The sequence below is a fragment of the Cricetulus griseus genome, chromosome 5 (assembly GCF_003668045.3).
Source record: "Cricetulus griseus strain 17A/GY chromosome 5, alternate assembly CriGri-PICRH-1.0, whole genome shotgun sequence".
Lineage (NCBI taxonomy): Eukaryota > Metazoa > Chordata > Mammalia > Rodentia > Cricetidae > Cricetulus > Cricetulus griseus.
This window is the reverse complement of record NC_048598.1, coordinates 101,326,515-101,347,770: the sequence shown is the minus strand read 5'-3', so window position 1 is coordinate 101,347,770 and position 21,256 is coordinate 101,326,515. Positions and strand designations below refer to the sequence as shown.

The 21,256-nt window shown below is 57.0% G+C and overlaps 1 protein-coding gene across 2 annotated transcripts; it reads left to right on the top strand.

The window, feature by feature from the left end:
* The first annotated feature begins 7 nt into the window (after positions 1–7).
* Positions 8–19,724, top strand: Rexo1 (RNA exonuclease 1 homolog). 2 transcript variants are annotated; one of them, XM_027419336.2, is made up of 15 exons: positions 8–300; positions 10,216–11,918; positions 12,717–12,818; positions 13,357–13,570; positions 15,014–15,177; positions 15,685–15,816; positions 16,067–16,190; positions 16,831–17,082; positions 17,224–17,337; positions 17,637–17,710; positions 17,946–18,056; positions 18,354–18,469; positions 18,553–18,691; positions 18,770–18,890; positions 18,965–19,724. In XM_027419336.2, exons 1-15 carry the CDS (start codon positions 144–146, stop codon positions 19,051–19,053), a joined length of 3,612 nt encoding a protein of 1,203 aa, XP_027275137.1. In that variant the 5' UTR covers positions 8–143; the 3' UTR covers positions 19,054–19,724. The 2 variants fall into 2 exon arrangements, with proteins under 2 accessions (XP_027275137.1, XP_027275136.1); XM_027419335.2 differs by having other exon boundaries at positions 17,820–18,056.
* The last annotated feature ends 1,532 nt before the right edge of the window (positions 19,725–21,256 follow it).

Genomic DNA, 21,256 nt, shown 5'->3' with positions numbered 1-21,256 from the left:
CCGGGGGCCTCTGGGGGCCTCGGAGCAAGATGGCGGCGGCGGTGGGGTCCGAGAGGCGCGAGCGGCGGCCTCCGGGGCGAGTGTGAGGAGGGGTCCCGGGGTCCCGGGTAGCTCCGGGCCGGGGCCCCGCTGCGGAACGGACCATGCTACGTTCTACCGGCTTCTTCCGCTCCATCGACTGCCCTTACTGGGCGGGAGCTCCCGGGGGGCCTTGCCGGCGGCCCTACTGCCACTTCCGGCACCGCGGAGCTCGGGGCCCCGGCACTCCGGGCGGCAGCAGCGCGGCATCCCCCGCAGCAGGTAAAGCCCGTACGGCCGCGCCCGGCCCCACAGCCGGGCCGCACTGCACATTCCCCCGCGCAGCCCGGTCGCACGCCCTGACACCGACGTCCCTCCCCTGTCGCCGTCGGGATGCTGTGCAGGTGCCGCCGAGTGTAACGTAAACCCGACGGGACCGGCGCGCCCCGAGCTAGGGCACTTGGTGCAGCTGGTGCGGCTCCCCCGGCCTTCATTCCGCCCACTTCGTGTGGAACGGGATGTCACTGCCCTCCTGTCACCGTGCACCCGGCCCTGTGCGCTGGCGGCACATCTTGTTTATGATCGCGACGCTTTCCTGGGGCGAGACCACCGCCGCCTCCAGTAGTTGGAAGCACAAGGCCCTAAGGGCACCTTCTGTTTGTCAAGCTGAAAACCCGCTTGGCTTGGATGGGTGTATAGACTTTTGGGTTTTGCAGGGAGCGTGTCGCAGTGGTTCGTGTGATGGCACTTTTGTTGTTGTTTCGAGACAGAGTTTCTCTGTGTAACCGCTCTGGCTGTCCTGGAACTCGCTCGGTAGGTCAGGCTACCCTCGAACTCACAGGGATCCGCCTGCCTCTGCCTCCCGAGTGCTGGGACTAAAGTCGTGTGCCGCCTTCGCCTGGCTGTGTGATGGAACTTTTGAAGAAGGCCTCATGAGTCGGGCAGTGTGTAGGAGGTACTGTGTTAGAAGAAAGCATTGGGAGAAGTTGGGGTTTTGTTAGTGTCTTGTTTTTACTGTGTAGGCCTGGCTAGTTTGGGACCCAGGATCCTCAATTCAACCTAGCAGGTTCTTGGATGACTCTAAATCAACACAGAGAATTTCCATTGATTTAAAGAAGTCGTTGTCGGGCTGGAGAGATGGCTGAAACTGAAAAGCACTCAACGCTTTTGGCTGGAGGGTTAGTCCCAGTACTAAGGAGGCCCAGCCAGGTGGACTTGAGTTTGAGGCCAGCCTGGTCTACATGGGGCTTGTTTTACAAAACCCATACATCCTGGGGGGGGGGCTGGGGAAGGGGGCACACTTGCTACTGTTACAGAGGCCCTGGATTGGGGTTCCCAGCATCCATGTGGCTGCTTTATAACTCATATTCCAGAGTACCTGATGCAGACTGTCTTCTGGGCACCAGACATGTATGGTGCAAATGCATACATGCAGACAAAACTCTCATATGCATGAAGTTATTAAGAAAAAAAAAAAAACCTAGAAAGTGACACTGCATTCGAGCAGTGGTGGCGAATGCATTTAATCCCAGCACTTGGGACTCAGATGCAGGTGGCTCTCTGAGTTCCAGGACAGCATGGGCTACATAGAGAAACCCTGTTTCTAGGGGAAAAAAAAATGGCACTGAGCCCAGATATGGTGACACATACCTTTAATTCTAGCACTTGGGAGGTAAAGGCAGGTGAATTTCTTTGAGCTCAGGGTCAGCCTGGGTCATGTATGTGGCCTTCTCTAAAAAAGAAAGACAGAAGACATAAGGAGGAAAAGGCTGGAGGGAGGAGGTTAGTGAATAGAGTACTGTTTAGACCTCTCTGGCGACTTCTGTTCCTTAGGAGTACCTCTCCTTTTTTATATTTGTTTGAGGCAGGTCTCATGTAGCCAGGGATGACCTTGGATTTCTGGCCTTCCTGCTGACACAGGTATGCATCATCTCCACAGTTGCTTTGTTACTGCAGCACTGGGGACAGGGCAGGACTTATATGAGAGGCAAACCTCCTCACTGACTTCATCTCTAGTTTCCAGATTGATTGCAAAAGCCACTCTGTCTCAATCTGTTTTTGTTTTTGTTTTCTTTTTTGGTTTTTCGAGACAGGGTTTCTCTGTGTAGCTTTGAAGCCTATCCTGGAACTCGATCTGGAGACCAGGCTGGCCTCGAACTCACAGACATCCGCCTGCCTCTGCCTCCCGAGTGCTGGGAGTGTTTTAACGCCCCCCCCCCCAAAAAAAAAGCTGGTTGGTAGCACACACCATTAATCCCAGCACTCAAGAGGCAGAGGCAGGAGGCCAACCTGGTCTACAGAGTGAGTTCAGGACAGCCAGGGCTACACGACAAACCCTATCTTAAAAACAAAAACAAAAAAAAAACAGGTGTTTTGCCTGTATGTATGTGAGTGTATGCACCAGATATGTGCAGTGTCCAAGAGCAACAGCTGGTGTTCTTAAGCAGTGAGCTATCTCTCTAACCCCTGCTGGTTTGTTTTTATGAGACAGGTTGGCCTTGAACTTGTGGTGATCCTCCTGTATCTGCCTCCTGAGTATTGGAAGGCCAGACATGAGCTGCCAAATTCACCCATTATTTTGAGTCTGCCCAGTTTCCCCGCACACACTGCTTAGAGCACCTTCGTCCTGTGGCTAGGCTCCTCATCTGGCCTCAGTGTCCTTGCTGTGTCAGTTGAGTGCTCGGCTCTGCAGATCTCAGCCCAGGGGTGGGCACTGAGTGCCTGGCATAGGTGGCTTCTCAGAAGCCTCAGTGCCCAGCTTAGTGGCATGCAGTATCTTATCTTACTTTTTATGGTTGTGTTTGTCACTTGTGTGGGTGTGTCTGCAGAAGCCAGAGGCAAGCATTGAATACCCTAGAGTTGGAGTTCCAGGTGGTTATAAGCCTTCAGGCATGAGGGCTGGGAGAGGAGTTCAGGTCCTCCGAAAAGCAATAAGTGCTCTTAACTAGTAAGCCACAGGGTCTCATTGTGTAGCCCTGGCTATTCTGGAACTGCCTATGTAGAACAGGCTGGCCTGGATTGACTCTGCCTTCCGAGGACTGGGATTAAAGGTGTGCACCACCACCACCACCTGGCCAGATATTCTGATTTTTAAAGTATACTTCCTCTTTGCCATGTGGGGATGGAAGCCAGAGCTTCCTGCATGGCCAGTATGTGCCGAGCTGTGCCGGGTATGGTCCCATCCCTGAGCAGTGTTGGCTCCTTAGCTTTCCTCCCCTGCAGCTCTCCTTGTGCTGTTTTGTGCCATGGCCGGAGGGTTATATTTGAGGTCTGACATTGCCCTATGCACCCAGCAGTCCCCTGGAGAAATGCATTTCATTCCCTTGTACACCCTGCTCTTTGGCTTTGGGGACAGGCACTTTTGCTGTTCCCCAGCGACCCCAAGTAGAGTCCAGCCAAGCCCTTCCTGCCCCAAGGACTGTTCTGCCGTGCTGTCCCCTCCTCAGTGCACCACAACAGCCCTCTGAGGAGGCCTGGGCCTGAACTGCTCAAATGGCTTAGCCTTGGTGGCATCCTTTGGGCTCGCTAGAGTAGTCCTCCATGGCTTTGGTGCCCACAGTAAAGCAAACCCACGTGACCGGCCATCTTCCAGTAGCTCAGAGATGCAGGTGACAGTGGTGTGGAAACAATGGGCCAGAGCCCTGCTGGGCTGGCTCTTTGCTCAGCTGGGGAGACATGGTTAGTCTGTGGAGGCATAGTTGAGTGCTATGGAGGGGCGGGGGACCAGCTGAGGGGCAAAGGGAGTTTGCTCCTGATACCAGTGAGGCAGGTTAGAGCTGGTGGGATACGCTGGGTAGTAGCCCCATGAGTGGCAGGGCTGGGCCTCATGTTTCCCTTGGGACTCCTGTTGGCTTGGGTTATTTGGGGACTGTTTGGGTATGGCTGGTATCCATGGAGGAACCGGCACAGTGGCCCTCACAGGACCCCAGGAGTCTCCACTCTTGCACAGCTCCTGTTTCTGCCAAGGGAGGTGAGAGAAGCAGATGAGAAATCAGGGTGTCTGGGCGGAGCGCTACCCCCCCCCCACCGCCATATCTTCAGGGTCCTGGAACCTCCTTTTGAGACTCCCCAACAGTGTGGGGAGGGTGGCAGCCAGGAATTAAGTACCTGTGGTTCTACATACACCCAGCAGAAGTTGTCCCAGATTGTCTTGTGGACAGTTTGGGTATCAAGTGACAAGTCCAGGGAGTAGCTGTGGAGCCTTCTAGAAGGAATAGGGTTTGTTCAAGTGAAGGAGAAGGAGGGTGTTTCGGGGGACAGGGGAGGCGGGGGGGGGGCGCGGACGGACAGGAAAGTGGCCATGTCTGTGTCCAAGTGTCTTGTGAGCCTTGAGGGTCTCTGTGGGCTTCTGGAGTCCAGCCCAGTTCCCACAGTGCACGCTTGAGCAGCAAGGGTCATAGGGGCTAAGCACTGCTGGTCTCTTCCCACCGAGCTCTAACACCCACACATGGGACCTGTGACTGCCCATTGTCCTGTCAGACCAGCCTTGGCTCACTGCCTGGAAAGACAGGGGCTTCAGGGGTGGCTTTGCTTGCCTGAATAGCCCGGGGATAGAGGGACCTCTCCCAGCCAGTGGCAACCTGCACTCCTGCCACTTTGGGTTCCTTCCCAGGGAAAGACCCACTTCTCCAGGAAACGCCAGCAGAGGGCACTGTAGGCCACAGCCTCTGGCCAGCTGCTGCCTCCCAAAGAGGGCCAGTCATGGATAGTGGGTGTGTGGAGACACCTGTGCATTGGCAGGTGAGGTGTGGCACCCTGGTCCTCCTCTGAAGTAAAGTAGCGTACCATCCTAATCCGGTTGTACACATGCTATCTGGTGGCTACCTTCTCCTTTTTCTCCTCTTCCAGGCCCAGCTCTGCCCAGCCCAGAAGCATCAGAGCTGTAGTTCATGGCCACCTTGCTGGTGGTGGGTAGCTGGTTTCACTGGTCCAATGGTGCTGGGGAAGGTGGCTTGAAGGGCAGATGGGTGTCTGGTATGAGCAGGACAGGATGCAGGATGCTTCTTCCTGCTACTCAGCTGGCACAAGTGCTCGGTGCTGTCTGGAGAGTTAGAGAGCCCCCAAGCCATCCATCCTGCGTCTGTCTTACATCTGCCTCTGGCCATGGCTCCTTTGTCTCTATCATGGCCACTTGGGCCCTTGAAGATTCAGCTGGGTACTGCTGCTTTCTGAGGTCATCGTTCATCTGGCCCTCTTGATCTGGTTCTGTGGCCTATCTGTCCTGGTGCCATTTATAGAAGGGACTTGGGATTTTAGGTGACTGCTGGTGCAGGGAGCAGCTAGAGCAGGGGTTTGCAGCTGAATCCTCTCCTCAGGACACCCTCCCACAGAGGCAGGGAGGGGCCCCAGACAAAGGTGCATTGGATCAAGCCTGTCCAGCACTGGTAGAGAGGTCTGTAAGGGGGCTGCTTCCTCCATGCCGGGTCTTAAAGATGCCTGTGGTATTACACATATGGGACCCTGAGGGAAGAAGGCAGGTAGACCAGCACAGTGGTTCTGTTTGCTTACGGGAGAAAGTCGCTGAGAGCTGAGATTTTTTTTTTTTTTTTTGGACTGGAAAGCACCATGGGAAAGGAAGGCTCCTTTCCAGGGTGATGTTAGCATGAGGCCCACCCGCCTGTCAGCTCCTCTGAGCTCTGGACTGGTGGATACCCATGGTGGCTCAGGCCTGTCCCTGCCTCAGAGAGCCCAGCATCCTAGGCATGCAAGGCAACTGTCTCCTTGCATTCCACTGAGTGACCACACCTGCCTGGAAGCACTGTCACCCTAAAGGACTGTCCTTACAGAGTCAGGGAAAGGCTCTGGAGGATGACCTGGGGGGCACATGGATCCTGGGCACATTCCTTAAGGGTGTTCGTCTTCTAGGATAGATAAGACTTGTGTACCCATGGTGAGGCTGAGGGCACTCCCTAGGCCTGGCGGCATCTTCTTTGACCAGGCCTCATACTTGTGTGCAGCTTCCCATAGCTTTCTCTGGTGACCTGCTGCCCATGTGTGTCAGCTAAGGTAGCCTTGGAGCTTGATCCTACTTGGATGACCTCATCTGTTGTCCCGTGATATTGAACTTAGGGGGATGTAGGTGCCTGGATCCCAATATAGGGTCAGCCTAGGCAAGATGGATCATAGCCCTCTGTGGGGACCTTGGGCAGTGTGACCATCTACTCTGGGGCTGGCATTCAGGACTGTGCCAGTCAGAAGCTTTCTGAGACAGCCCAGAGTGGGTGGGTGCTCCCAGAACCTGGGCCAGTACCCTGGACCATACTGCCCATACTCTGCCTTTCCTTTCCTACAATATCTGTGAAGCATCCTTGGCCTCCAAGGCTGGGAGCTCCTATCAGCCCAAGGCTGGGCTGGATCCTGCACACTCCCTTGGCCTTTATCAGTCCTTTGGCCTTGAGTGGAGACTGACTTCCTGTTAGCAGGAGAGAAGCCCAGTGAGATGCTGCCTCTGTGAGACTGCACTGCCTCTGGTGTGGCCTGTTAAAGACCCACCAATATGTAGACAGGGTTTCCCAGGAAAGCGCTGCTTGGCTGGGCTGGGCCACTCCTCCCACAGGCAGTCTTGAGTTTCCACCGGGTGTCCTGCTCCAGCCTGAGGACACACGTTTCCTGTCCCGTGGTCTGTCAGCAGGGCTGGTTGGGGAGTGATAATGTGAGCCTCCCCTGCAGGTGGAGGGATTTCCAGGAGCAGAACCTTTGGGGGCTCTAAGTTACCTGTGTGGCCCAGCCCCTACCCAGACACGACCATGTGCGTCTACATTTACACAGAAGGGTCCTCCTTTGTCACTGGAGATTTTTTGTTTGTGTTTTTTTCGAGACAGGGTTTCTCTGTGTAGCTTTGGAGCCTATCCTGGCACTGGCTCTGGAGACCAGGCTGGCCTCGAACTCACAGAGATCCGCCTGCCTCTGCCTCCCGAGTGCTGGGATTAAAGGCGTGTGCCACCGCCGCCTGGCTGTAATGAGATTTGAGACCCCATCTCATTATGAAGTCCAGGCTGCTGTGATCCTCCTGCCTCAGTGCTAGGGAAACAGGTGTGTTTACTCCTGGGGTCAGCATCTGTTTTAGTGATGTGCGTGCATGGGACAAAATACCTGACAACAGCAATTGAGGGTTTATTCTGGCTCACAGCTGGAGGCTGCGGGCCATCACAGCAAAGACAGATACCGCAGCAGGCAGGGTGGCAGCTGTTCATTGAGGCCACAGTCAGAAAGCAGACATAAATGCCAGTGCTCAGTCTAGGTGATGCTGCCCCTAAGTGTAGAGCATGTCTTTCCCTCAAAGAAATCAATCTAATGTTCCAACCCAGAGGCTGGTCTCCCTGGTGATCCTCTTAAGGTTACAATGCTGTGTGTGCCAGGGTCCCCTCTCCATGTGCCCTGAGTTCCTGTGGAGTTTCTCAAGCTTTCACAAGGTCTTTCAGAAGACCCTACCATGCTGGGCATTGGTGGCGCACGCATTTAATCCCAGCACTCGGGAGGCAGAGGCAGGCGGACCTCTGTGAGTTCGAGGCCCGCCTGGTCTACAGAGCGAGTGTCAGGATAGGCTCCAAAGCTAGAAACCCTGTCTCAAAAAACCAAAAAAAAAAAAAAGAGAGAGAGAGAGAGAGAGAAGAAGAAGAAGAAGAAGAAGAAGAAGAAGAAGAAGAAGAAGACGACGACGACGACGACGACGACGACGACGACGACGACGACGACCACCACCACCACCGAACCTCACGAGGAGGGTGGGGCAGGATCTAGGCCCCAGGATGGTAGCACCAGCATATATCTTCAGCTGTGGGTCCCTCAGGTTCAGGTCACAACTTTGAAGGCCACCCTCAAAGTGCCCATGTTTGAGCTGCAGACAAGCTCCTGGTAGCTGTGTGCTTAAAGTCTAGACCTGCCAGACATGGTGGCTCCGTCACTTGTCGTTTCAGTACTTGAGAGGCTGAGGCAAGAGACCCTGAGTTCCCATACAGCCTGAGCTAGAGTAAGACCTTGTCTCAAAGAAACAAAGGAGCAAACAAAAAAACCCATTGGATTGCTCAGCACTTGCCCCCAAGCCAGAGGACACTCATCTGGATGCCTGGAACCTATGCGGTAGAGGGAGAGGACGGACTTGAGCTGTCCTCTGCCCTCTACTTGCAAACGTTCTAGTAAATAGAAAGTCACTCTCCACATAACAAAGCAGAGGAAGTGAAGTGTTCCTTGTCTGGACATCCTCCCTTCCTGTGCCCACTGGGCCTACACTGGGCTTTGCTGCAGGAAGCTCTGTGTGTAATGTTCCTGTTCCTGTAGCTCTGGCTGAATGCTCTAGTTCCTAATTTTACCCACTCCTTTCTCCTTATCTCCCGCTTCCCCTCCCAGGGGCTTTGGGTGTGCTAGGCAAGTGCTTTGCTACTAAGCCCCTCCCCCTTTACCTTTTCCTTCTGAGACTGGGCATTCCTGGCCTCAGCTGGCCTTGAGCCTCTGATCCTCCTGCCTCAGCCTCCAGCATGGCTGGCCCACTGCCTCTGACCACTGGTATGCTACTTTCTAAGAACTAGCCAAGTCTGGCATCTCTCTAGCACCCAGGAGGTGGAGGGGGAGGTTCAGAAGTTCAAGGCCATCTTCAGCTGCATGTTCAGGCCAGCTTGAGAGGCCTGAGTTCCCGCCTCTTTCAGATAACTAAAGAAACAGTGAGAAGCAGCTCGCCTGATTCCCAGTTTCCCCAGTCCCTTCCACAGGTCAGTGTGTGTGGCTAGTTCCCAGCCCATGCTGGCTCTTGTCCCGGAGCTCCTGCTCTAGGCTCCCAGTGAGCATCCCATCTTGTCCCTTCAGGTTGCAGATGTGAACTCCCTGCTGTATCCTCTCATTATGCTGCTTGGACAGAGCTTGGATTTCAGGGTGTTAGCCTCAAACAGCTATGTGAGTGTCTCAGGAGAACTGAAAGGCTGACCGCGGGCCAGCCTGCCACCAGGGCCTCCTGCTTCACCCTGCCCATGCAAGAGGCTGCTTCCCATGATCCCCAGTCCCACCTCCCCCTAGGGACAGGACAGGATGTCAGTTGGAGGCAGTCACAGGAACTGCCACATGGTCACCTCATGGGCTTTCTGTGCAGGTCTGAGATGCCTGACTGTTCCACAGGGCTGCACAGGCTGTTGAGAAGCCAATTGGTTTGTAACAAGCGCACCCTGCACCTCAGTTGGGTGCCCCCCCAGCTTCCCTTGGGGACAGTGCTTAGAAGAGGGATATCAGTAGGATGCCTTGACCCCTCCTCTCTTCCAGATAAACATGGTTGGGGGTCATACAATTCTTGCTTGTACTGGTGGGTCTGCACCATAGTTACCAATGCCTTCTAAGGCTTTAAAAAAAGATTTTTACTTTTAATTATGTGTCTGAATGTGTGGTGAGGGATGTGCATGTGAGTCAGATGCCCGTGGCGGCCCCTGTGAAGGCCAGAGGTGAACTGGAGATGTAGGGTTGTAAGCCGCCTGCTGTGCACAGCAGGGGCCTCCACAAGTGCAATGCAAGTTCTTATTGTCACCTCCAGCCCCTCCTCTTCAGGTCCTCTGTGAAGAAGTAAGGTGCATGAGGAGAGGGTGCTTGCTCAGTGAAAGGTGATACCCCAGAAAAGCTGGAGTGACCCCAGCACTGGGGAGCTTGAGCTGACCCTCCAACCAAGTGAGACCCACTTGGCTGGGGACAGCGTTGCAGGCCAGCCAGAGCCTTGAGCTGTGGGGGTTAAATTCCAAGTAGGGTCTGTGGGTAACATGTCCACCTTGGTGGTCTCCAGGCCATGCCAAGAGGTCCTTGGGAACCTCGCTTCTCTGCACCCACTTTGATGTAGCCCAGGCTAGCTTTGAACTCACTATGTAGCGAAGGGTTACTTGATCTCCCTCCTGCCTGTCCTAGAGCTGCATGATGGCATGAGCCACCGTGACTGGTTTATGTGGCCTTGGGGTGAAGCCTGGCATCCCAGGCAGTGCTCTGCCTACAAAGACCCAGACTCATCCCACACCTGCACGCACACATACATGTACCCATCTGTGATCCTCTGCACATACAGGTCCTGGCATAGGGCAGGGGAACCCGACACAGCAGTGTCATGCTGTCAAGGTGGGGATGTCCTCGAGGCCCAAGACTGGTATGCAGTAGGTTGTTCAAAGCTGGTTCTCTTACCTTGTTCATCTCCAGCAGGCCGGCTCAGTGGTCATTCCATGTTCTCTTCCCTTCCAGGGCTTGGCTATGACCCGTACAACCCGGAGCTGCCTCAGCCTCCTGCACAGAGAGAGAATGATGGCATGCTGGAGCTGGAGCTGGTCAACCAGGCCATCGAGGCTGTGCGGGGAGAGGTGGAGCTGGAGAGGAGGCGCTACCAGGAGCTCCTGGGGACTGCACGGGGGCACGGTGCCGGCGCCTCCACCCTGGCGCCCTGCAGCCCTCCTGCAAGCCTGGATGACGACGATACCTTCTCCCTGACTCTCACCTATACACCAGGTGGCCTCCTAAGCCCAGACTCGAGCTACCAGCCCACCCCACTGGCTGCCCCTGATGATCCAGGTCATAAGTACTCACTGGTCCCTTCAGAGAGGGGCCAGGGCAGGGCTGGAGGGGGCACCAGTGCCCTGGAGTATGTCCCCAAGGCTGTGGGGCAGCCACGCCACTCTGGCCGCCCTGTGTCTGGTGGCAAGTACGTGGTGGACAGCTCAAAGCCATCAACAGATCTGGAGTATGACCCACTGTCCAACTACTCAGCCCGGCATCTCGGCAGGGCCAGTGTCAGAGATGAGAGGGCCACCAAGCGGCCAAGAGGCTCCCGGGGTGCTGAGCCCTATACACCTGCCATCAAGAAGCCCTGTGATCCCTTCGGTGGCTGTGAGGCCAGATTCTCAGACTCAGAAGACGATGTGGCCGGACCGCCTGAGGCTGAGAGCAGCAGCCCCATGGTACCTGGGAAACCTGCCTCCAAGGACGGCCCGAAGCCCAAGGAGGGCAGTCTTCGGGACACCAAGGAGATGGCAGTGCAGTATGACGTGGAAGACCTCGGGCAACCTCCCAGAGCAGCAGACACAGTGGCCTTGGCCAAGCTTGGCTCCCCAGCTAGGGCCTCTCAAGTTGCTGGGGTCCCCAAGGATGGCAAAGCCAAGAAGAAGAAAAGTGGGATACCAACCAGCCTCAGCCACAAAGACAAGTCCCGTAAAAGAGACAAGAAGAAAGACAAGGACCCAGGACGGCCCCGGGAGAAGGAAAAGGCGTATACAGACAGGAAGAAGTCACAGACTGGTAGCCCCCGGGGCAAGGCCCAGGGCCCTGAAGGGACCAAGAAAAAGCCATCCAACATCACCATGGTGGCCAGCTCAGGGAAAGAAAGACCGGGCTGCCCCTCCAGTGGAGGGCCCCAGCCCCAAGACTCTGGGCCTAGTCCCCACACACTCCTGGCCTGGAAAGGTGGGAGTGCCAGGAAGACACCACCAGGCAAGTTAGTAGACCGGAAGGCCCGCTCCCTGGATGGGGGTGCCCCGCAGGGTGCCCCTAAGCTCAAGAAGCGGGCCCTGAGCCACGCTGAGTTGTTTGGGGATGAAAGCGAGGAGGAGGAGGACTCAGGCCTAGGGCCCAGGGCACCCCGGGTCTGGCCTCCCACCCTGCCCACCCTCAGCTCAGATTCAGACTCAGACTCTGACTCCAGCCTGGGCCTGAGTGAGACGCAGGTGCCCAAGCGTCTCAAGGCCGCGCCACCCACATCCCCCGCACCGCCCTCCCCCTTGTCCTCCTCCTCCTCCTCCTCCTCGGGAACCAGCCAGTGTGCAGAGGGGGATGTGGACTACTCAGCCCTGGAGAAGGAGGTCGACTTCGATGCGGACCCCATGGAAGAGTGCCTGCGGATCTTCAATGAGTCCACCAGTGTGAAGACGGAGGACAAGGGCCGGCTGGCCCGGCAGGTGAGGGCGCTGGCCTTGGCAGGCGAGGGCCCTGCGAGGGGACACTCCATCCCACAGCCATCTCCATTCGACTCCAGCCTCTGACCCAGGCAGAAGCCGCGCCTTCAGCACCGGCCTCTTAACTCCATTCAAAATTCAGGAACCCTCGGTGGCCGCCTGCTGCCCCCCTGCACCCTGCCCAGAGCGAGGATGCTGGCTTTCTACCCACCCAGCCGGCTTCCCGTGGCAGCGTCCGACTGACCGTTCAGACTGACCGGCAAAGGGGTACCGGGCCCTCCCGCCCCATGCCTGCCTCACACTTCCTGTCCCCAGCTCCTCGGCCTTTCTTGCCCCTCCCCAACTCTTGCTTCTTCTCTGGCCTGTATTCCTCTTCTCTCCTCCTTGGCTTGCCTGGCTCAGGCCAGCCTTGACCCATCTGGATGTCCCTCTTCCAGTGTCCCCATGCTGACCACCAGGGGGAGCTCACCCTGAACAGACAAAGATGGACTTGGCCAGTTCCCTCCAGCACCAGGCCAACGGGATGCCCTTGACTGGCATTCCATATCTGAGCCGTCATCCTGGGCTGGGTGTGGGGGCAGCAGCAGGGGCTGTGCCCACTTGTCCTCCTGTCCACAGAATTGCTGCCTGGCCTAGGAGGCAGGTGCTGGGGCGGGCCTCGGGCCGCAAAATGCTGATCCTGGGTAGGGCTCTCACTTGCAGGACCATTTGAGGTCTGGTGGTGGTGACTTGAGGCTGGGTGGAAAGGCAGGGGTGTGCCCCAGGGAGGCACCGGAGTGAGGAGTACATGTGTGTTTCCAGCCCCCCAAGGAGAAGGCTGTGGAGAAGACGCATGCGGGCCTGACCACTTTGTTCCCGGGACAAAAGAGGAGGGTCTCACACCTCTGCAAGTCAGGCAAGGAGGTAAGACCCAGATTTGGGGATAAAGGCGGGCAGCTGGAGCAAGAAGGCCTTACACCTGTCTGGCTCCCAGGTCCCCTGCTGCTGGCCTTTGTAAGCTGGCATCTTGTAGAAAAGCATGCCCTATGCATTACCTGTCCCACTGTCCCTGTGCCTCGGGAGGAGTGGGACGAGTCCTGGTGGGTATCGGAGCTGAGTGGCTGTCCAGCTTCTGAACTTAGGCTACCTGAGCTGAGGCTGGAAGACAGCACACCAGGAGAGGCCTGTACAGGGCTGTTACGACCATCTCAGGCACACATAAACCTTCAGGACTAGTCCTTAGAGCCTCCAGGAGGTGGGACAGGGTCCCAGATGCAATCTCCTAGGAAGGTTTCATTTTCCAGGAGACATGTGCAGACAGGACACGGGCCGCTGCCCCTGCACTTTGGACAGTGGGACCTTGGGATTAGAAGCCAAGGGAGGCTGAGATGGGAGAGTCCTCCCCATCCTGCCTTGAGTGCTCTGGACTCAGAGCTGGGCTCCAGGACCTGTGTTCTTTCAGGCAGAGGCCCCAAAGAGGGCCCCTGTGGCTCCCCCAGCGCGGCCCCCGACCGCCCAAGAGGTCTGTTACCGGCGAGCACAGCAGGCTCAGAGAGACTCCACCAGCTGGCTACAGGCTGCCACCAGGCCAACTGACAAGCTCTCCTCTGTGCATATCTCGGCCCCCGGGGAAAAGAGGAGGATTGCTCACGTACCCAACCCCCGCCTGGCCACCAGTAAGTCCTGCCCCCCCCCCAAGACTCCCCAGTCCTAGCATCTGGGACACAAGGGGAAGCAGCACCCTGCGAATTTCCCTGATGTACTTGGCCTTGAGCACCACCCTCCAGGGACCTTGGTGGCTGACAGTGGAATAGGACAGGATGGCCCGGAAGACTTGGGAAGCTGGAGGCTAAGGGTCAGTGGGGACTAGCCCAGCCCAGGGGCCACCAGTGGGACTTGCCTGGGCCTACCTGGAGTGGGCAGTAGCTCTAAAGATCAGGTGTGGGGTAGTCCTGTCCATGCTGAATGGTGGTCCCAGCCCAGGAGGAATAGCCCTTGAGAACACACCCTGCTGAGGTCATCAGGACTGCCTCTTACAACTCCCAGGGAGAGCTGTGCCATGACAGGCCACTTCTCACTAGTCACAGCATGGCTGGGCCTAGGCCTCTCCCTGCCTTCTCCAGGGCTCTGCTCCCTGGGATTCTCTGTTCCTGTTCATGTCCATGGCACAGCCTGGTTGGAGGCTCCTGGGCCTGGCTGCAGCAGGACTTGTTAGGGGCTGCTGTGGTTCTGCAACTCTCCTTGTCCTCCAGATATGCACTTTGATATGCATATGCACCTATATATGCTATAGCTTGCTCACAGGGCTGCGTGTGCAGATGTGCCTTCTACCCTGTGAGGCTGAGCACATGGAGACCCCCTCTTCCCTGTGAGGCTTAGCGCATGGAGACCCCCCTTCCCTGTGAGGCTGAGAGCATGGAGACCCCCCCTTCCCTGTGGAGTGAGAGCATGGAGACCCCCCTTCCCTGTGGAGTAAGAGCTTGGGGAGCTCCCTCTTGACAAGTACGGCTTTGGGTTGGCTCCAGGAAGGATGGGAACCTGGTCTTGTCCCTGACCCCTGTCCAGAGACAATCCTGACTAGGGGCAGATATCTGTAGTCTCTTCTTCCAGGGGCTCTGATGGTCAGGCACCCGCACTCCTGCATGGACAATCAGGGGGGAGCCCTGGCCACCCACTGCCAGGGCGGAGACTGTATGGTTTGTGACCTCATTACAGAGACAGGCAGGTAGCTTGTCACAATGAACAGACCAGGGCATCCCAGGCCCTCTGGTCCTGTGCCTAGGAGCCAGGGCTACCCCTCAGACGTCAATGCCTCAGAGTTGGGGGCTGGAACATGCGGCAGAGGCCCCGACCACGCCCAGCCATTCTCCAGACTGCCCTGACCGTGGCGTTGCCTGAGCCGGCCTCCACAGCCGTGTTGCCCTCCCCCACCTCCATGGACTTGCCCCAGAGCAGCTAGAGTCCCATGTCCTTCCGCACCCCAAGCTCGGTGCCCCGGCCCCCGATGCGCTGCGAGATGCGTGTCCTGCTCACACTCAACGACCGCAGCTTCCTGGTGCTCCGCAGCTCCGTCATGGGCCTATTGTCCTCCTGTACTCATGTCCCCTGTCCCCCAACAGCCCCCACAGGTGCCAAGAGGGCGCTCCCTGCCAGCAGCAGCCAGGTGTCCCACGGTCCTGAACCTGGCAGCCAGCCACTGAAGACACGCACGTTGTCAGGGATGGCATCTAAGACCACCACCACTGTCATACCCAAGCGCATCGCCCACAGCCCGTCACTCCAGGTACCCTGCACCCAGCTGGTACCTTCCTGGCCTGCTCACAGAACTCTGAGGGACCAAGTACTACACTCTGCTCATATTGTTCCCAGTAGGGTTCTGTGTTGACCTTATGGGACGGACCCGAGTTCATACAACCTGGGCAGGATGCCCAAGCCATGTCCCAGCCCCTTACTGGAGGAGTTTAGGCAGCAGCTCCACCCCCGAGCCACCCCCACTTCCTCTACTTCACCCCGCCCCCAGCCTTTTCCTCTAAAACTCAAGGCTGGGCTCATGCTGTGGACAACCCATTCCTATCTTCTCCAGAGGCTCTGAGTCCTAATACACATACACCACCCACACACACACATACACATACACACACACACACACACACACACACACACACACACACACACACACACACACACACACACACACGCACACAGACACAGACACACACACACACCACACCACACAACACACACACACACACAAGCACAAACATACACACACATGGTCTCTTTCCTCTAGAGTCTAAAGAAGCCCATTATCCCAAAAGAATTTGGTGGCAAGGTCCCCACTGTGGTCCGCCAGCGCTATCTCAACCTGTTCATCGAGGAGTGTCTCAAGTTCTGCTCGTCCAACCAGGAGGCCATCGAGAAGGTGGGCCCTGGGTGCACATTCCCTCAGCAGGCACAGCAGGGAGCTTTGGTCACTGTGGCCTTGGGCTGAAGCCAGGAAGGCCCTGTTTATCTCCCTGGCTCTCATCTAGGCATCTTGGTCCAAACTGACTACTAGTACCACTTCCTCGTGGGTGGTAGGGATGTATGCAGGGCTCACCCTGGTACTGCATCCTGTCCCAGTTTAGCTGGCCCTCCTGTTCATGCTCCTGGTGCCATTGTGTCCTATCCAGGCCCTGAATGAGGAAAAGGTGGCATATGAGCGCAGCCCCAGCAAGAACATATACCTGAATGTGGCTGTCAACACCCTTAAGAAGCTGAGGGGCCTGGTCCCCAACACCGTGCCCAGCCTCAGCAGTGAGTGGCAGCTATGCAGGGAGGGTCCTGCCCAGAACTGGGTATTCATGGGCTGTAGCAGCAGGGACCATCCCTAGTACACCACACGTAGGCTGCTGCCTGGGGTCCCTTCCCTCTGCTCTCTTCCTCCTTTACTTGTGGGGCCTCCGCTAATGGTGCCCTCTTCACAGTGAGTGGCTGAGCTCCGTGCATTTGCTAGGGGAGAGGGTTGAGATGTTTATTGTGACCCTTGCAAGGCAGTCACACAGTGATCTTGCTTCCAGTGCGGTCCATGGCCTCCATTACCTTCTCGCCCACCCACTGGAGGGGTCTGGGTGGTCTTTGTAGGCAGCAACAGCTCAAAACCTCAAACTCCATTAATTATCTGCTTGAGTAGCTGCAGCATGCCCCTGCCTCACCTTCTGTTCACTCAGAGCATGGGTGGGGGAGCTGCTTAGCCCTGGGGTGACTTGTCCTGAGTTTCCATGACCCCAAGCAATGCCTCCCTTTTCCCAGCGGAGACTCTGTAGGCAGCACAAGGTCGTGTGTATGCCATTGTTATACAGTGTATTCAGGGGACAGTTGTGCAGCAACTGTGAGGACTGAGGACTGAGACTGCAGCTGGCTCACCCCTCCCTGGCTTCTCCGTCCTTCCTTCTAGAAGCCAGTGGCCGCAGGGTTGTGTCCCACGAGGTGGTGCTGGGGGGCAAATTGGCAGCCAAAACCAGCTTCTCACTGAGCCGCCCCAGCAGCCCACGGGTGGAGGAGCTGAGAGGGAACGCCCTGTACAGCCGTCTCAGGGAGTACCTGCTCACTCAGGAGCAGCTCAAGGAGAATGGCTACCCCTTCCCCCACCCAGAGCGCCCAGGGGGCGCCGTCATCTTCACAGCTGAGGAGAAGAAGCCCAAGGACTGTGAGTCTCTTCCAGCTGTGCCCTCAGCCAGGATGACTGGGTGGGGAGCTGCCCGCTGAGTTGGGGCATTGTGTTCAGGGGTGCTGGGTGCCAGCCTCTCACCCACGTGCCCTCTGCCTGTCTGTCTGTCCTCACCCACAGCCTCCTGCAGAATTTGCTGTCGCTGTGGCACAGAGTACCTTGTGTCCTCCTCAGGCCGCTGCGTGCGCAATGAGGAGTGTTACTACCACTGGGGACGGCTGCGGCGGAACCGAGGTGCGGCTTGACCACTGTTGGATAGCCAGCCCTGTCCACACCCTGCTGGCCATGCAGACCCTGTGTCCACCCCTGCCCCACCTATGTGTGAAGGCCCTGGCCTTCGTAATCTAGATTTTCCTTCAAGAGCATAGGACCTGCTTGTCTCGCACTCCTGCAGTGTCCCCAAGGAGGGGCCTTCTCCAGGCCTCCATCAGTTTGATACACTGTTGGCCCAGATCCCTTCCCTGAATACTGGTCCATACGGGTGGGCAAGTTCCCTGCCTGGTGCCCTGAACACCATTGCTCTCTCTTACCAGTGGCTGGGGGCTGGGAGACCCAGTATATGTGCTGCTCAGCTGCAGTCGGCTCTGTGGGCTGTCAGGTCGCCAAGGTAAGTCCTGCTGTGTGCCATTCCCTGCTCTTGGCTTCTGTCTTGGTCACTGCACTAGGGTTGAGGGCAGTTGAGTGCTATGTTCAAGCTTGTCATCTGGCCCACCCAGCCCTTCCAGTCAGGAGCGCACTGGGCTCACCTGCCTCCACAGGCACCTGGCCCAGACCTAGCCAGGGCAGGGAAGTCCCCATGTGTGGCCTGTGCCAGCCCTGCTGCTGACCTCCCTGTTCCCCAGCAACACGTGCAGGATGGCCGGAAGGAGAACCTAGAAGGCTTTGTGCGCACCTTCCAGAAGGAGCTACCAGAAGATTCCCACGCCGGCGTCTTCGCCCTTGACTGTGAGATGGTGAGTCGGGTCTTAGAGACTGGTCCACTCTGGGAGGATGAGGAAGTGACACTGGCTGAGATGCAAGGCTTTCACCAGTGACAAATTTTGATGGCCATTTTACACTATCAGGCTAGTGTCCTGAGGAGGGGGGGGCTCCGCCCACTTGAGGGTTCTCTGAGTTCCCAGCCTGTACCTCCCTCTGCTGCTGTGGCTCCCCTGCTGTCCCCCACAGGGTCTGCAGCAGCCATGGCTACCCACGCAGGGGAGGTGGGCTTGGGAAGCCAGCTGCATCTGGTGCTCATTTCATGCCTGCAGTCCTACACTACATATGGCCTGGAGCTGACCCGAGTCACAGTCGTGGACACAGATATGCAGGTCGTGTACGACACCTTTGTCAAGCCTGACAATGAAGTTGTCGACTACAACACCAGGTGTGTCCCGGCCTACCGCGGGACCCCAGCCTCGCTCCTGTCCTGCCCGGCCCGACGACCCTCTTGCATCCGGCCCTCTGCAGGTTCTCAGGGGTGACAGAGGCCGACCTTGTGGACACGAGTGTCACACTGCGGGACGTGCAGGCCGTCTTGCTGAGCATGTTCAGTGCTGACACCATCCTTATCGGACACAGCCTGGAGAGTGACCTGCTGGCCCTCAAGGTAGCTATGCCTGCTCCGTCTGAGGATGGGAGGCCCTGCCCACCAGGTCTTGTCCACCACCCACCTGCCTTCCTGTAGGTTATCCATAGCACGGTGGTAGACACGTCAGTGCTGTTCCCACACCGCCTGGGTCTGCCCTACAAGCGCTCCCTGCGGAACCTCATGGCCGACTACCTCAGACAGATCATCCAAGACAATGGTGAGGGGTCCCAGGGTTGGGGTTGTGGGGACATACAGGAAGTCAGGACTGTGCTGACCATGTCTGCTCTGCAGTGGATGGGCACAGCTCCAGTGAGGATGCCAGCGCCTGCATGCACCTTGTCATCTGGAAGATCCGAGAAGATGCCAAGACCAAGCGATGACCCTCCCACCTGCCACCACTAACCATACCAACCCCTTCCTACATCCCTGGCTGCCCTCAGCCCTGATGCCCTCGGCCTCTTTTCAAACTGTGTAATAAAACACAACAGCTGACTGTGCGCCTCCCGGGCTTGGGCTACAGGTCTGGAGTGGCCCTGAGCTGGGGCTGAGACCAACCCCCCTGAGCCCAGCCCCACACAATCCTACATGTCCCGCCCAGGCCTGTCCCCTGGAGCCTGCTGCTGCCCAGGGCAGATTTGGCCTGCACCCTGTGCCCAGTCAGCCCACCCCTACCTTCCACTCCTTTGTATATAATGCAGGCGACAGGACAAGCCCTCATGGTTTGAGACGGGTTGTCTTTTTTTACTTTATACTGTTATTTGTATTAATTTTTAATTTAAACCTGCTGACCTGCACAGCCCCTCAACAGAGGGGTCCATCCCTGGTGCCGTTGGGATCCAGGGGCTGAACCCTACAGTCAGCCCTGTGGGCCTGGATGTCTGCCCTGCCTTGTAGGGTGGCTTCCAGAACTCATCCCAACTCACCAGGACTCCCCAACCTCAGAGCCAAGCCAGCCCCAAGGCCTGGCCTTCCAGGCCTCTGGGCCATCTTCCATGGGGGCTGCTGCCTCTCTCCGTGGGTAGGAACCGAATAAATGTTTATATGAACTTTAGATTTCATAATGTGTGGTGCTTTGGGGACCAGGTAGGACCCTGACACACCTCCTTGTGGACTCTGCCCCAGTGGCCAGGGTCAAGAAAAGCAGGAATTATTCCATTGCCCCAAAACAATCCTTGACCCCAAATGAGCCAGCCCATGCCACCCTGCTCTGGAGACCTTTGTGAGACAGCCCAAAGCTTGGGTGGCTGTGCTTGTCAGCCCTCTCCTAAGGAGGGACACTGTCCCTAGTGCAGGCTTGTGGTGTGGCTTCAATGCCTCTCTCTGCCTGTTATGAGCCCAGCTACTTAGACAAGGTCCAGGTGGAGACCAGGAGTCTCTGCTACTTGGTGTCTTTGAGAAAGGAGCCTGGCCTTCAAGGCCACTCTCCCCATCCCAGGAAACAATAAATTTTGCAGTTCTCATGTCCCACATAACCTCGGCTTGATCAGTCTTCTCTTGGCAGTTATCTGCAGGGTGGAGGAGGCCTGGAGCCATCAGGCCCTGGCTTGGCTATCTGGAATTAGAACCTTGCATGGGGCCCCAGCTGTGAGGGTCTGTAGCAGCCTAGTCCAAATGTTCTGGCTGCGTCAGCCCATGCAGCTTCAGGTGGTGGGCAGGGAGCTGCATGGTCCATGGGAGCTTCCTTGGTAAAGCTGGACCATCTACCTTCAGGGTTTCTCCTGACCAATCTGTCCCCTCTTCTACCTTCTGTAAACAAGTTTTTTGTTGTTTTTTTAAATAAACGGTGCCGATGTATTCACAAAAGTCCAAGTGTCTGTCTTGGTGTCTCTGCCTGTGCCCTGCCCAGGGCATGTCAAGGTCTCCTGGAGGTCCTCTCAGGACAAGAGGCCAGTCCAAAGGACCTTTCTGTTAGCTAACCCTTGTTCTGCATTGGAAACCTCAAGGCCACTGTGAGTGCCCTGTCCCCGTATAAGTCTGCATAGAGGCTCTCCCAGATAAAAGCCATCCAAAAGGATATGAGAAATATTTCATGGGTTGGATCAGTATTCTCAACCTCCTGCCCTGCAGACTGAAGCTCAGACCACTGGCTACTCTCCACTGGGTCACTTCCAGACACTCCAGGGGTGCCCTGCCCTGCCCTGGTAGCTCACCATCCATCTGCAGCCTGCGCCCCAGATCATGACTTCACCCTTTCACAATTTTTCTAGGTCTGGTCTCACCCCCAGTAGCTCCAGATCCCTGCCTGCCCCGATGCCTGACCTCTTAAGAGGCAAGGCTTTTCTGTCTCTGTGCCCAAACCCCTTCTCTCTTCCTGACCCATGATGCATGCCTCCGCCCATGAAACCTGACACCACCCACCAGGCGTAGAGCTGCCCAGGAAGCTGCCCTGACCTCTCCTCATGATGCCAGGCCCAGACCATTCTCGCACCACCCATAAGCATGCCCCCCACCCACCCCGGACACAAGATTGGCCACGCCCACAATGCCCGAAGCCACCCGCCTAGCTAAGGCAGGACCCCGCCCACAAGACCTGGCCACACCACAGTGATCTGGTTCCACCCACAACACCGGGCTCTGCCCTTA

Bases quoted from the DNA above. Each gene is read 5' to 3' on its own strand.
- Rexo1 (XM_027419335.2), top strand. From the start codon at position 144: ATGCTACGTTCTACCGGCTTCTTCCGCTCCATCGACTGCCCTTACTGG. The intron at 18,057-18,353 runs GTGAGTCGGGTC...TCATGCCTGCAG, and splicing joins TCGCCCTTGACTGTGAGATG to TCCTACACTACATATGGCCT. The intron at 18,692-18,769 runs GTAGCTATGCCT...GCCTTCCTGTAG, and splicing joins GTGACCTGCTGGCCCTCAAG to GTTATCCATAGCACGGTGGT.